The following is a 17,450-nucleotide window of genomic DNA, read 5'->3' as shown; positions in this document are numbered from 1 at the left end:
GAGCTTCTCTCTCTAGAATTCTACCCTAAAACATGATGAAAACTAAACTATGACTACTTTTTTCCCCCTTCAATCCTTGGGTTCAATAGCATCAGAAATGGGTTGGATTGGGCCCAAAATGAGCTGCAAAATCACTGGGGGCGATTTCATAAAAGTGGGCCACGGACAGCATCGGCGCGCGCGCAAAGTGCGCGTGTGCGCCCCTGAACGCGAAGCAACATATGGCAAAATTTATATCATTTCGAAGCCCCGGATGTTAGATTTCCAACGCAACTGGAACCGCCTTATTTGGACCTCTGTAGCTCAAGTTATGGTCGATTGAGTGTGAAGAGGTCAGGCTTGACAACTTTACGGTTCCTTCATTTCTTCATGAGTTCTCCCATTTTGCATGCTTTTCTCCTCACTTCTTCCATCCAATACTTGCCTTATGAACCTGAAATTACTCAACAAACATATCAAGACATCGAATGGAATTAAAGTGAGTTAAAATCACCAATTTTAGGGCCTAAAAAGCATGTTTTCACATTTAAGCACAAATCAAGGGAGAATTGCAAAACCATGCTATTTCATTGAATAAATATGGGAAAAGGTGGATAAATCCCCCAAAATAAGCACAAAATAAATCACGAAATCGGGGTTTATCACATATATTTTGGATTGTGATTTTTACTGTCAGACTTTTCACTCGCATACAGTCCAAAATTTACTTATATTTAACTCTTTTCATGCTTTTACTGCTCTTTTGCCTTTATGCTTATATTGATATATCCTATTTGCTTACCTACTTTCCTGCTTTAGTTCTTAAACTGTATCCTGCAACTTCTGCTTTTCAGGATGTCTGATCCCAAAAGTAAGGGAAAAGGCAAAGCAACAACAGGCAAAAGAAAAAGAGGAGAAGCCTCTACATCTATTTCGGATATCCTCCAAGACGATTCCTGGCGGGAAAAGAATTTCACCCCATAGGAAAAGGATGATCAGTTGGTGCCTGCCACTGACCCAGAAAAATTTGCAAATAAATACTGTGAGCTAAAGTACCCAATTTTTGCCACTTCCAGGAACCTATACCTGGAAAGAACCCTCAAAATTCTAGAAGAACTCAAACAATACACTTCAGAACAAATTAAACAATGAGGCTGGTTCTTCTTGGAGAGAAACTTGACTGAGATTAACTCATCCTGGGTCAGGGAATTCTATTGTAACTACTTCAAAACGTCCCTGGATGCAGTTCAGCTTAGAGGCAAGCAGATTCTGGTTACTGAGGAAGCAATCAAAGAAATCCACCATCTCCTGCCTAAATCAGATCAGCCAGATGGTTACCAAAAGGCTGAGGAGGATATGAGATTCATGAGATTTGACTGGGACGCAGTCAAGAAGACTATAGCTCTTGATCCTACTCGCTCCTGGGTCATGGGTAAGTCTGTAGTGGCCCCCAAAGGAATTAAAATTATTTATCTGAATGATGAGGCTCGGCTCTGACAGCAGATCCTGAGTAACTACGTGGTGCCGAACACTCATGAGACAGAGGTGCCCGCTGCTATGATTACCCTCATCTGGTGTGTGATGGAGGAAAAGGACTTATATCTGCCCCATTTCATCCGGTATTACATGGCCAGAGTCCATGTCAGAGGCACCCTCCCTTTTCCATACTTGATTACTCAGTTGGGCCGCCGAGCTGAGGTGCCCTGGGAGCCGACAGATGAGAAGCCAACTGCTGCGGACTGCAAGAAGATCATTCTTCACAGCAGGAAGTTTCAGGCTTTGGGATACAGACCTCCTTTTCTCATTGACTCTGCTGAGGCTGCCACATCTTCTGCTGCTCCTTCTGCATCCACTGCCGCACCCACCACCACTACTGCACCCTCACCTGCTTCACAGCCCATCTTCCACCTCGTGCATCGCCTATTTGACCGGTTGGACCAGATGGAGCGCCGCAACCAGTGGCGATATGAGAGATCTGAGTGTCGCAACAAGCGACGCTATGAGCACTTAAAGTTGATGATTCAATCTGGCCACCACGACATCCCCTCCGAGCCTGACACCCCTTCTGAGCCATCTGAGGAGGAGGCGGATGATCATGAGGAGGAGGCACATGCAGAGGCTGAGCAGGCAGGAGCTGAGCAGGCTGCACCACAGCATGAGGAGACCCACCAGATACAGCCAGCTGATCCAGAGATCCCCCTTCAGGCAGAGCCTCCACTACAGCAGGCAGACCCTCCGACACTCATCCAGACTGCAGATCCTCAACTCACCACAGAGACACCTACTGCACACCCTTCCGGAGATGACACTTCTCACACCCAACTTGCCTGAGCATCGAGGACGATGCTATTAATTAAGTGTGGGGAGGTCGCCATCTCTGGTGTACTTTATTTTGGTGAACCACTTTTCAGAATCTCTTTTTTTTATCCTATTTTGTTTATTTTTCTGTATTTTTATTTTTATTTTTATTTTACCTTATCTTATTTATCTTTCAGTACTTGCACATTTTTCTGTATTTTTACAGTATTTCTGCATCTTGCACTTTAGTTTATATATATCTTAGATATTTAGTTTAGTTTGCACTTTTAGCTTATTAAGTTGTGATAGAGAAAATATGGATTATTTAGTTTAGTTTACCCTTTTTAGCACATGATAATTTGGATTAATTGAAAATAAAAAGAGCAAACTAGAAACTTTAGTATAACAGAATCACAACAATCCACACATTGTATATATATATAGCAATAAATGTGAGTTAGTTAACAACAATTCTTCAAGGAAGAACACTAAGATTTTAAGAGCCATCCTAAGATTCACATTGAGTATAATGGGAACTCTTGATTTCTATTTGCATGACATACATAACTGATATATGGTTTTTGAGCCAAAGAACACACAGCCTGTGAGTTTTTGAGCTTATTTGTATGGTTACATTATTTAACCATAATTATTTCATTCTTGTGTGTTCGCCCTTCTTTTTTATTCTGGTGATCTTTACTTTGTTTCAGTCTATATGTCCAATATAGAATGTAGATACATACCAATATATGATTGAGGCCATTATTTAAATTTTTTCTCACTTATCCCAAATAAGCTTATCTTTTACATCGCCCTTGTTAGCCCCCTTGAGCCTTTTAATCCCCTATTGTTCTATAACCACATCACTAGCCTTAAGTAGAAAAACAAATTAAAAATCCCAAGTTGAATCCTTGGTTAGCTTAAGATAGAAATTGTGTATTCACCAAGTGTGGGGAAATGTGGGAACATGGGTTGATAGGAAAGGATTAAAGTAATAAAATAATCAGGAATTTGGAAGCATGCTCATGTGAAATCAAATTAAACCAAAACACCATGTGCATTGATATATGCTTATGTTTCAAAAAAAAATTCTTTTAGTTAAATAAGTAAATAAGGGGACAAAATTATCCCAATAATAAGTTTAATGATCAATGCACATGGAAGTAAAATCAAAAAATAAATTTGGTACATGAGTATGTGACACAAAAGTGGAAAAATTGAGAAGACCAGGATAGTTTTGAATTTTTATAAAGTATGTATATGTTAGGTGAGATCTTAGACTAATTAAGGATTCAACTTATAACTCACTTAGCCTTATATATATACCCTTACCTTTACCTTGGCCCTATTACAACCTTGAAAAAGACCTCATGATGTTTGTATGTACACATTGTATATTTGTTGATTGGTTAGATGAAGAACAAAGTTTTAGAAAGCAGGAATGGAAAAGAATAGAGTGATTAACCCCAAACACTGAGTGACTAGAGAGTAAACACAAAATCCAGTGAGGGTTCAATAGCTCATCACCATATATCTCTGCTTAATTGTTTAATTGTCTTGCAAGTTTGTGAAATATTTTTACCCAACTCAATTGTGAAGGTGCTTTAACATGATATAGGCTTGGCTATATGATTTCTTGAATTTATGAATCAAATTGACTACATGAAAGCTATATATATATATATATATGATTCATGTAGGTAGCTTGCATTTAGAATAGATTGCATTGCATGAGATTCCACCATTCTAACTTTATCCTTTCTCTTGGATTTAGCATGAGGACATGCTATTGTTTAAGTGTGGGGAGGTTGATAAACCCATATTTTATGATGTATTTTGTGCTCAATTTAAGTGATTTATTCAATCCTTCACCCACTTATTCATGTAAATTGCATGGTTTTACTATTCCTTCCTTATTTCATGATATATGTGAAAAACATGCTTCCTATGCATTAAAAATATTAATTTTAATTACCCTTTATTACCATTCGATGCCGTGATTTGTGTGTTAAGTATTTTCAGGTCTCATAGGGCAGGAATGGCTTAAAGAACAGAAAGGAAAGATACAAAAATAGAAGGAAAACACAAAAATGGAGTTTTGAAGAAAAGGCAGTGACGCGAACGCATGGACGACGCAAACGCGTGCCTAGCGCGAAATGGCATCGACGCGAACGCGTGGACGACGCAAACGCGCGCCTTGAGCATAACGCAATTGACGCGAACGCGTGACCCACGCGAACGCATGACCCACGCGAACGCATGACAGACACCACGTACAAGAATCTGCAGAAAACGCCCCCAACGATTTCTGGACCCTTTTTCGGCCTAAATCCAAGTCAGAAACACAGGATATAAGCCAGAGAATGAAGGAATCAAACAATGGAACAACTTAGTGATAGATACAATATTGATAATTTTAGGATTAGATGTAGTTTTAAAGAGAGAGGTTCTCTCCTCTCTCTTAGGATTAGGATTTAGGATTTCTATTATGTTTAAGCTATGATCTCTTCAATCACATGTTCAATATTCCTTTAATTTATTTTCTACTTTTATTTATTCCATTACTTTAATTGTCATTTATCTTTTCATTATTGATTTACAAACTTTCCATGTTAGGATTTGAATTTATGTTTAAATGCAATTTGAGGTATTTTAGATTAATGATTATTTTATTTATGATGCTTTCAATTCAATTTAGATTTATTTTCCCCTTTTGGCTTTGGTTAAGTAATTAGCAACACTTGAGTTATCAAACTCAGCTGTTAATTGAAATTGGAATTCTCTGCTGGTTAATTTGTACTCCAATAACTCTAATCTTTCCATAGGAGTTGACTAGGACTTGAGGATCAAATTAGTTAGTCCACTTAACTCTCCTTTGTTTAGCAAGGGTTAATTAAAGTGGGAGCAGAATCCAACTCTCATCACGCCTGATAAGGATAACGAGGATAGGACTTCAATTTCTCATACCTTGCCAAGAGATTTTATTATTATTAATTTATTTTTCTTGTTATTTAAATTACTTGTTCTTTATTTTAAAAAATCCAAAAACATATCTTTTTACATAACCAATAATAAATACCTCCCTGCAATTCCTTGAGAAGACTACCCGAGGTTTAACTACTTTGGTTATAAATTTTATTGGGTTTTATTACTTGTGACAACTAAACTTTTGTAAGAAAGGAATTCTTGTCGGTCTAAAAACTGTACTTATAATGCAAATTTATTTGTGAAAATTTTAGATCGCGCGAGAGTTTCGTTTTTCAATCATCTTGATTGTCGAGGAAATTAAATAATCCGTGACCAGATAATGGAGAGATTCCAATGAGATGACTGGTATGCTGTACATGTATACAACAACAGCTTTCAACTAATTAATTAATTAGTTTTTGATAACATACACTGTAACTATACCCTAAGTATACTATAACTGAGTATATTCTAACGGTGGTGTCTTGTCAAACTGATGATAACTACAGTTTGTCCCAACAGCCAACTCAAACATAGCTGGGACAGTACATTCTAATTAACACTCTTATATTATAAATAAAATATTTATATGTATTAAGCTAAGTATTCTATGTATGTAATGAGGAAATTATTATTAATTAACTAAGCATTATACAAAAATTTGGAGACCAAGAGTCTGATTTTCCCTCTGTCTTAAATGAGCTAATTCATGAATCATGAAGAATTAATGGTCAGTATTATGGCTTTCATCAGAAATGAGTATACACATTAAGTAGGAAATATGATTTTTATTTTCGATGTTTATGTTTGGTTTTAAGAGATTATATAGGATCAGAGAAACATTATCGAATTTGACCAAATATATATGTAGTAATCAAAACCAAGAAATCAAAATTGTCTATACTTGAGATAAAGATTAATTGATAAATTTTGTTTAAGCAGGTGAGAGTTTGGTTCGTATACTTTTTTACAGTTTGGGCATCAAAATAGTTGCACTAGAAAAGTTATTTTTAACGATCATTTATTTTATTTTTAGCAGTGATAAAAATAATTACTAATATATTTATTGGCAATTAGACATTAGTCATCTTATATTTTGTCGCTAAAAGGTTCTAGCGACAATTATATAATTGTTAGTAAAAACCCTTTTAATGACCATTAAAAATTATAATTTTTTGTGACTATTTTCTCGACAATTTATATAACCACTAAAATTAATTACTTGTAATGTTTTTTAATTTTAGTTGTCATTGTTATTGCCGCTAAAACCTTAAGGCAGTTTTTAATTGTATTATACTCATTTTACTAGAGCTAACAACCTATCTTTTTTTTTCTAAAATTTCAAATTATTTTTTTAAAGATAATTATTATTATTTGCACATAATATAAATATACTAAAATTAATTACTACAAAATAAAATATTTTATTAAACACAATATTAATAACAAGTCTACCACTATAAGAAAAGAGAGCTATTTTAACACTATTTTTTTTAACAGCCATAATTAAGTGTAAAAATTAATATATATTTTTGACAAATATCACAAATGTCAAATTTTCTATATTTTTTTGATGAATAATTTGACCGTAGAAAATTACTCCTCAATTTTGACACTCATTTGTTTTCAATTTACTCCACTGTTCCTCTTCTTCTTTGGGCTCCGTCAATTTTGGCATCACACTGCTCTCAATTTTGGATCATACTACTCATTCTTTATCTTCAAAATTTCAGTTTATTCTTCGATTTCAAGATCTCATCTCATTCTTTGTTGAAAATTTTTGTTGAAAATTTTTTATGGTCAATAAGTGTCAAAATAAATAGTATTTTTTACGGTTAATAAGTATCATAGAAAATATATTCTTAAATTTTTTTAACAAATTATTTTTGACAGCCAATATTTATCAAAATAAGATTTAAACTTTTTTCATAATTATTTATATGTTAAAAATACTATTTTTGATAAAATTTTTATTAACATATTTTCATAGTTAAAATAGTGTCAAAATTTATTTTTTTGACGAATTTTAATTCTTTTTTTACACATATAATCCTCAAAAATAATCTATATTATTGTAGTATACATACATAATCTAAGAAGCAGGTTTTAAAATTTAAAAAATTGAAATAGTAACATCCAGGAAAATGTCTTGTGATTACAAAGCTACAATCAAATGTAATTGTATATAATATTTGAGTTTTTAAGTACTAGCATTTACAATGGTTATAAAACCTATCCAAAACTTCAGTGAAGAACAAAAATAGAAAAGCATATTATCATCATTCTTCAAGCTTTCTCATGGAGAAATTTTTTTTATCAAAGTACCACACACCTGGTAACAGACCAACAAGACACTACACGGGCAAATTATATGAGATAATGATGATTATTTATACTATACCAGTTGGATGATGAAGAATCAAGTCTAGACGCTCAAAATCAATTGTATCATTCTAGATTATGGTTTGTTTTCTATATTGCAAAAAATTTCAGCCCAATTTATATTGGTTTGAATCAGTTATAATATAAATAACTTTATTTTTAAACTTCAAAGTCAATTGTAATTCGAGTCACTTTGAACTACCAAAGCATTTCAATACTCTTTTTTTTAATAAGTGTATTTTAAAAGAAGAAATTAATTTGGGAAAAAAAAAAACTAGAAAAGGTAGAGAAAAACCTGCAGGAGAATCAATGCCTACAAATACTTGCAGAGGTTATATTTGGTATATTTCAATTGGAGAATCAGCGCCTGCAAGAAGTAGAAACTTGCAGAAGTTATACCGCTGGAATGCCTTATCTGACTTGCGAGTTGGATTGCGTCGGGTGCGGGTCGAAATCGACGAATGAGCTTATTACCTACGATAGGAATAGACATGCATCATATTTGTTTGCGCATATTTATTTGTGAGTGTGTTTCCTGTGATTGTGGGTGTGCTAAATGGCTGTTTGAATTATGTGTTCTATAATTGTTGAATTGAATTGTCCCTTGTTGACTGTTATTGCTGACCAAGTATATATAAAATGAACTTAACTTCTAACCCCGACCCTACTAAAAACTCTCCAATTCTTACTCCCTATTTCCATCCCTTTCAGCTACAAGTGCGAAGGCTTAGTGCGGAATTACAAGAATATAGAAGATTCTGTTTACAAGTTGAGTTGTTAGATTTTATTTTACCTTCGTCATTTACTATTTTGGTTTTTAGAGGGGTAGAAATTGTATTTGAGGATCTTTGAGTAAGTCTATGTATATAATACTACGTGGATATATATAATTTTGTGATTAAATTATTTAAAGTACCGACTCTTCATTTTTTTTAGTGCAAGTTTCGTTTCGTATTCGCGAAAGTTCAATATTAAATAAAAATAGTATAGAATAAAGAGGTTTACAAGTAAGTAACGCTTAAACTTTTAGTACAATCATAAAATGCTAAAAATCAGGATGTTACACATTATAGGATCACCTTTATATATAAGGCTTCATAAGAAACAAGAGGAATAACATGTTTGAAGAAAATCACCATTCAATCAGTGTTACTTTTTCCATAAATATCTATTACTTTATCTCCTAATGTATGTTTATATAGCACTACTTAAGTAAAATTAACGAAACAATGGCATTACTCAACTACTTCTAGTACTAGTGCTAACAATTCGTTAGGAAAAGACTAAACTTCTGAATATTGGTTTAGGAGTTGTGATTGATTAAGAAAATTCATTGAGATCAAATAGTAGTGCATAAATGATCAGTTAATTAATTTTTAAAATATTTGAAATCACATTAGAATTTAATTTGATATAATTAATGATAATACTAATTATATATCATCACACTAACAAAAATAATTTTTTCACAATTAACACAAAAATGGTTAGAATAATATGACATCGAAATTATGTACATTAAAATTATTAAAAAAATTTTAATAAATCACCATCATTCAAAATTTTCAGAAACTACATATATTTGTATCAAATTCAAAGCCAACCAGAAAATAACTTCCAATAGCAACATTAATGCTAATGAAAATAGGAATCAACAATGTACAAATTACAAATAAAATAAAATGCTGATAGGAAAAAGTAGCGATCGTTACCTACTTCAAATGACGACTATGGAGAGCAAGCTGAGCGACGGTGACAACAACAACAAAATCCTACTGAATTTTAGAATTAGCGAAAATATAAGATGAAAAAAACAAAATATCAAAAAAATAAAGGGAGAAGATCTACCGACGGTGACGATCTTCTGCATCTACGCGCAAGACCAGCAACAATGCAAGCGACGGAGGTGAGGTGTTGCAAAAGTGAGAGATCGTCAATTGCAGAGCAGTAAAGAGAAGAGCTAAATGTAGTGACAGCATTGTTCGCGAAGGAAGCGTTGCTACTAGGTCTGGAGATGCGGTGATGAAGGCAGCAGCGACGATTACGGTGGGTTTTAGCAGTAAGCTTAAGCTTTCTCTGAATCTCTTATGAGTTATGAGTTATGAGTTATGAATTATGAGTTATGAGTATGACATTTGGTTTAGGTCAAAAAATTATTTTAATAAAAATAATACTAGCCATAATTCTATGGCCACTAAAATCTTTTCACTGAAAAAGATATTTTTTTGTATTTATTGTTGGCAATAATAACGATTGTTATATAACATAATATTAATAAAAATAATACTGACCATTAAAAATCTTTTACTAAAAAAAATTTCTTATATTTATTAGTGACAATAATAATAATTGCCATTATAATATATAGTAATAATGGCAAATATATAATTGTCGCAAAAACATAACTTAAATTAAGAAATTAATAATTACTATGTTATTGTCACTAAAAATTTATCGCTAAAACATATTTTTCTTGTAATATCGTTAGTAAATTATTCTTAATTATTTCCTAGGTTAAATCCTTCACCGGCTAGTTAAATAAATCCTTCATAACAATATTAATATGATGATCAACTTTCTTTTCGTAAATTAAGTCAAAATAAGTGATAGATAGATGAGTTATATACACTATGTATATTGAGAAAATGAAGACGACACTCTTGATGAATTGATGGAAAGCTTAGTTTATATACATCTGTGCCTAACTAACTCATACAATGTGGAAGTCTCTGAAACTAACCAACTATTTACAGTGGTATTACTCAACTAATTTCAACTAATCTAAAATTAACTATAACGGACTCTTAATTAATCAAAAGACTATGGTTGTACATTAGAATTGTGTGGACTGTTACTTCAATACGTTTAACTTCATCAATTTTTATATACATATATAATCTATGCATTGTTATAGTTTTTTTTTTTTTTTTTTTGAACAAAGAAAAGCTCAACACACAAAAGTGGAGCACCAAAATAGGTCATAACACAAAGAAAAAGAAAAACAGGACATACTAATGCGATTAATCCATTGTTATTTCTGGCATTGCCGTGAACAACCACATGAATCGGCACCAGACCACTCTTTGAAACTCAACACTGACCTCCTTTTGATGTCCTCAATGCTACCTTCTTCATTCTTAAATATTCTCGCATTTCGTTCCATCCAGATGTTCTAAATTACTGCACAAAAACCAACCAACCACTTATTCTGCTCAACTTTTTTGATAGGTTCTCCTATCCAACTCTCGAACAGTTCCTTGATCGTCCCCGGAACAACCCACACTTTATCAAAGTAAGTCAACCAAGCACACCACACCTGCCAAGTAAACTCACAGCAAAGAAACAAATGGTGGACAAATTCTACATCTTTTTTACACAAAATACACGTATTATCAGTTAGATGGATGACGCCTAATCTACTCAATCTCTCTTTGGTATTTACCCTTCTCACTAAAACAAACCAAGCAAAGAGCTCAATTCTTGGCGGAACCAAAGCTCTCCAAATTGAGCTAGTAAAGTTGTAACTCGTGACTTCCTCCAATACAGTTTCTGTCTGCATTACCTGCACAAAAGAGTTAGTAGAAAAAATACCTGTTTTATCAAATTTTCACACCACTCTATCCTCTCTACTAGGTGATAATTTAACTGGCCTTAGCCTCTCATGGAGTTGGTTAACAAGTGCCGACTCCCATTGAAACAATTCTCTCCTCCAAAGGAAATTTCATATCCACTCTAATCCATCCCAAAACCCACAAACCCCTATAACAGATCCTTGCTGGTTTGAAACAGAGAAGAGCCTCGAAAATCTCTCTTTCAAGGGTCCACCTTGCAACCAATTATCTTCCCAAAAACGAGTTCTCCTTCCGTCTCCTATTTCCATAGATAGCCCACTGATAATCTTGTCTTTCACGTGTTGCTCCTTAAACTTCAATTGACAGACATCTTTCCACGGACCCCCTCTTATAGGTAGTGTCTGATTTGCTAACATCATATTTGGATTCAACCCATTACACGAACATACAATCTTCTTCCACAACGGACAATCCTCCTTCGAGAACCGCCACCACCATTTAAACAGAAGCGCTGTATTCCTAACCACAGCGTCCCCCACACCTAGGCCTCCCAGCTTTTTTGGCGCATGCACCAGTTCCCATTTAACAAGAGGAATACCATTATTTCTATCCTCTTTGCTCCATAAAAAATTCCTTTGCAATGCGATCAACTTCTCTGCTACCCCTTTTGGCATCTTATACAAGCTAAGGTAGTAGACTGGCAAGCTATTAAGCACAGACTTGATAAGAACTAGCTTCCCAGCTTTGTTAAGTACATTTGCTTTCCAAAGACTGAGCTTCTCTTCCACCTTATCTATAATCGGTTTTCATGTCTTCACTAGTCGAGGATTTGCTCCTAAGGAGATTCCCAAGTATCTTATAGGTAGAACCGCTTCAGTACACCCTAGTATCCCGCACATATTCGTCACCCACTCCGACTCACAATTAACGAAAATCAAATTCGATTTGTCAAAGTTGATGCTTAGTCCAGACATGAGTTCAAAATATCGCAGGAGCCTCTTCTAATTCAAGATTGTCTCGATCTCTGGTGGGCAGAACAAAATAGTGTCATCCACAAACTGTAAGTGTGACAGTTCTATGTTATCCCTCCCAACCAGCAGTGGAGATATGCGTCCATTCCTGACTGCTTCTCCCACCATCCTATGTAAGACATCAACTACGAGAACAAACAGGAATGGAGATAGCGGATCTCCTTGTCTTAGACCTCTCTCCATCTTGAACAGCTTGGACGGTGCCCCATTAATCAAAATCGACATAGAGGCTGTACTTACGCATTCCTTAACCCATGCTTTCCATCTATGCCCAAAACCCATCTTCTGTAGAACAATATCCACAAAGCTCCACCTGACCCTGTCATAGGCCTTTTGAAAATCTAACTTTATAATCGCTGCCTTCTTCTTGCTCAAACTCTTTTAGAATTATATTTTTAGAAGACCACTTTAATAAAGACACTAAAAATGTCTTTTTTTAGAGATGTTTATATGTGTCAAGTTATTATTGGATATCTTTATTAAACTGATTAATATTTTATATTTTAATAAACTAGAACAAAATCGGTTTATTATAGCAACAATAATAAATCCAATTGTCTGTATTATAATTATTAGACCCAATTTGATCCGATTGAATTATACAATTTAAATCGAATATCTTTAAAATTTTTCATAAAAAGACAAATATATCTCTAACTTTTTGTTTTGCAGACATTTGAAACCCTAAAAATTTAAAAATACAATTAAATCCCTAAAAAAATTGGATTTATTATTATTGTTATAAAAAAATCGATTTTATTTAAATTTGTTAAAAAATTCAAAAATAACCAATTCACTAATACGTTCAATAATAATGCGACACATAAACATCTTTATAAAAAGACGTTTTACGCGTCTTTATAAAAGTATTCCCGTATTTTTAACCTATACGGCGGTTTGGTTTTTGTTATTAGCACCCGGCAGCTTCAAAGGTTGTAAATTTGTATTGACAACAAGCTACAAACTATATAGAGTTGATGAGATATGACACATTACCGTTCTCGATCACATACAAGACAATATATTCACTTTAAAAAAGTTTAGTAATCAACAATTTTATTAAATTTTGATCAGTATAGAACTAACAAAACAAAAATGAATAATTTTACATCATTGAATAAAATTTTATACCATTAAAAATATCATTAATAATTATTTAATAATTACAAATCACAAAAATTATTGGCCTTAACACTCTTTATTCACTTCTCCGGTTGTCGGTATTATTTTCATGACAGTATGGATTTTTATATAATCATTTTTTCTTGAACCTATAAAAATTAGGGCACTGCTTCTTTAAAAAAAATATATTATTAGTCTAGTAGCACTTTAATATAGTACCATACAATTCTTAAAAAAATTATCGCAATATCACATGCATAGAAAACACTGAATACGATTCTCTACTGTTATTCAATTCTATCATAGCTATTATAAAAAAGATTTTCTCACCAATTTTTATGTACACTTTATTGTATACCTTTTTTTTTTATATCTTTTTTCCCTTCTTATCAATCACTTTTCACACCAAAAATAGAAAAATATTTAAAAAAAAAAACTAAAAACAATATACATATTCTTCGTTTGTAATTTTCATGTTAGCTAAAAAAAAAACAAAACATAACATTTCTAATAAATTTCTTTCTCCAACCATCAGAAGAAAAATAATTAATTAATTGAAGTAAAATATTTTACAAATAAAAAATTATGATGACTTAATTAATTTAGCATTTAGATAAAATTTTCAATTAGATGAAAATAGGTTTAAAATTTATTCCAATCAATTGAAATCAAAATATTTCATAAATATCCTTAAAAAATATAACAAAAATTCTTTAAGTAAATATACATAAGAAAAATATTAAAAAATTATTAGAATTTATTATTTTTAATAATTTAATTATTTGAGTATAATAATTTAATAACATATTTTATTTTATATTTTAAATATTAATAATTAATTGCAGACAAAAATAATAAATTCTCATATACCTCTACATTTATATGCATGTAATTAGTGATACAAATGGTATACTTTCAACTTTCTTCTTCTCTAGAAGAGAGGAGGAGAAAAGAATCTTTCCCTCCTGTTGTCATCCGACAGCACCAATAATGTACCAAAACCTTCCCTCCCAGAAAGTTTCTCATCCATCATCACTACTATGTTCTCCGCAACCTCCTTCTCTTCCTCCATACCCACCCCCATGCTCTATCTTCCATGGCCATAACATCCCATGTCCTCTTCCTCCGCCGTAGCTTCATATTCTTTGAGCATTGAAGTTACTAATATTTTCTCCTAAATCTTGGATGATATTATAAACCGCTCCTGATGCACTGCATCGATCACTCGATTTGCTGTATATTATCCGATTCTCCAATAGGACAAGCAGAATGGAACAAAAATTGAAACCATAATTCTAATTGATCGAATTACCGAAATATATAACCAATTAAACATAACCGCCGAATACAAAGTCCCAAAAACTTGGAAACCTTTTAATTTGATGCCTTCTTATTCTTATTGATCTATGTAGGATGTCAACAAGACAAGCATATACAATAGTATGCTAATAATAATAATAGCTACGATTCCTTATTATCATATTCTTTTTTCATTTACCTATGCTAAACATAGATTATCACGCCAAACAATGAAATGACCTCATCATCACACATGTCACCAATCTATAAATACAGACATCAATTGCAATATGGTTCTTTCAGAGCGTCATTGAAAATCTTTAGAAAAACAAAAAGAAAGATAATTAAAAGCGTTCTTGATTGTGAGACATGTCTTCTAATTATCCAAATAGTTGCGGCTTCAAACGCGAGTTCAACAGCGATGAAATAAGCCCTATAATGGTGCAGGATCCTTCTTGCATAATCTTCTATTCCTGTCCCAACCTATCCAACTTGGATGATACTACTACTCCTTTCTCTACAGTAAAAGACCGTTTTAGCCCCGAAGAGAAAAGAATCTTGGAGAATACTTTCATCCACTGGAGCCACACTATAAGCTCTTCTTTGGATGAAATTTCACAAACCAAAAGGCTGAGAAGAACCACAAGCATCCCAATTTCTCTAGAAAATCTCTCAATAAACCCGATTTATGGCTTGAATTATAATAAAAATAGCATCCAAACGCACATCAGAGATCACATAAAAAGTTGTTCGCAGATGTACCGCGCTGCCGAGGCAGTTGAAGAGGCAGCACAAGACATGATTAATTCGGAAGGCGGCGGAGAAGATGGCTGCGATGGAATGAGGCTTGTTCAACTGCTAATCTCTTGCGCCGAGGCCGTTGCGTGTCGTGACAAATCGCACGCTTCGATACTTCTATCAGAACTCAAGTCTAGCGCCTTGGTTTTCGGCACCGCCTTCCAGCGAGTAGCGTCCTGCTACGTGCAGGGCTTGTCCGAGCGATTGTCTTTGATTCAGCCGTGTCTTGGTCCGGTGGCGGCGGCGCAACCAATGATGAACATAATGGACGCCGCGTCGGAGAAGATGGAAGAAGCGTTCAGGCTGGTGTATGAAATCTGTCCACATATTCGGTTCGGACATTTCGTGGCGAATTCCGCGATAGTGGAAGCCTTTGAGGGTGAGAGTCTTGTCCATGTGGTAGACCTCGGCATGAGCCTAGGCCTATCACATGGTCACCAATGGAGGGGCCTGATCCAATCCTTGGCCAACCGCTCCGGGGCATGTGTTCGCAGGCTCCGGATCACGGCAGTTGGTCTCTGTATTAGCAGGCTCCGGCTCATTGGTGATGAGCTCTCTGTTTACGCGAACAGCATGGGAATCAACTTTGAATTCTCCGTTGTGCAGAAGAATCTAGAGAATCTGAAACCTGAAGATGTAATAAAGGAAGATAATGAGGTTCTTGTGGTGAATAGTATCCTTCAGTTGCATTGTGTTGTTAAAGAAAGCCGTGGCGCTTTGAACTCTGTGCTTCAGATGATTCACGGGCTTTCGCCAAAGGTATTGGTTATGATTGAGCAGGATTCGAGTCATAATGGACCGTTTTTTCTTGGAAGGTTTATGGAATCTTTGCATTACTACTCTGCAATATTTGATTCGCTTGATGCAATGTTGCCAAAGTATGATACGAAGAGAGCGAAGATGGAGCAGTTTTACTTTGCTGAGGAGATAAAGAACATTGTGAGCTGTGAGGGGCCCCTTCGGATGGAGCGGCACGAGAGGGTGGACCAGTGGCGGAGGAGGATGAGCCGGGCGGGGTTCCAGGGTTCGCCGATTAAGATGGTGGCGCAGGCAAAGCAGTGGCTTGTGAAGAATAAGGTTTGTGATGGATACACTGTTGTGGAAGAGAAAGGGTGCTTGGTTCTTGGTTGGAAATCGAAGCCTATTGTTGCAGCTTCTTGTTGGAAGTGTTGAATACAAGAATCTCCATTCTCCCTTGCAGTTTGATATATGTTTGATTGGAATAAGGGAATGACAATATGTAATGGCTATTCGTCAGAAATAAGCTATGTTTTGTTGTGTTCTCTGCTTGAATAATGTGTGTTTGGAATACCCAAAATAATATCTCGGAGTGAGAATAAATCCTATCAGTGTTTTCCGTGTTTCAGAATCGAAATAAGGAGGATAATATACTTTGTTGTTGGGTGTGCATTTAAATATTGGGTGGAACTTATCATGTATATTCCGACAATTTTTTAATGAAAAAATCTAGTGAACTAACTTTTAAATCAGCCAATTTTAAATAATTTTATTTAATATTTATTAATTTTAAATTATTTTTTAAAATCAGAATTTGATTAATCGACGTTAATTACGATTTTGAATAATAAGGATTTAGTAAATTAACCGCTCTCTGAATACAGTATTATCAATCTTTTTTCTCATAGTATCAACTTTTTTCTTCGTGTGGATCATCGCTTTGCTGCTGCTATAGTGTGCCAACATTTCCGTTGCATCGTCGTTTTTGTGGTGTGCTGTTGTTCTCGCCGTTGATGCAGGGGCAAGAAACCTCCAATTGTAATAAAAGAAGTATTCATTCTCAAAATAAAAAAACATCCAATTTCAAATAAAAGAAACATTCAATTTCGTATAAAGTCGTCTATTAAATTTTGAACCGAAAACAGAGATGAAACATCCAGTAAATCAAAGAAACAACATCTACTAATCTTTGGAGGATGGGATATGACTCGATGGCATTATAGAAGAGGAGGAGGAGGCAAGACACGATAGGAGAGGAGGAAGA

General features: G+C 34.2%; 1 protein-coding gene across 1 annotated transcript; it reads left to right on the top strand.

Annotated features, from left to right (window-relative positions):
- Positions 1-14,966: 14,966 nt before the first annotated feature.
- On the top strand, positions 14,967-16,839 carry LOC107618431 (GRAS family protein RAD1-like). Its single transcript, XM_016320495.3, has one exon. The coding sequence runs from the start codon at positions 15,020-15,022 to the stop codon at positions 16,619-16,621; it is 1,602 nt and encodes a 533-aa protein (XP_016175981.1). The 5' UTR covers positions 14,967-15,019; the 3' UTR covers positions 16,622-16,839.
- The last annotated feature ends 611 nt before the right edge of the window (positions 16,840-17,450 follow it).

Source organism: Arachis ipaensis, chromosome B1, assembly GCF_059453495.1.
Source record: "Arachis ipaensis isolate K30076 ecotype BB chromosome B1, ASM5945349v1, whole genome shotgun sequence".
Classification (NCBI taxonomy): Eukaryota; Viridiplantae; Streptophyta; class Magnoliopsida; order Fabales; family Fabaceae; genus Arachis; species Arachis ipaensis.
This window is presented reverse-complemented; position numbering and strand designations above follow the sequence as displayed.

What these genes read in the sequence shown, in the direction of transcription:
- LOC107618431 (XM_016320495.3), top strand. Translation starts at nt 15,020, where the DNA reads ATGTCTTCTAATTATCCAAATAGTTGCGGCTTCAAACGCGAGTTCAAC.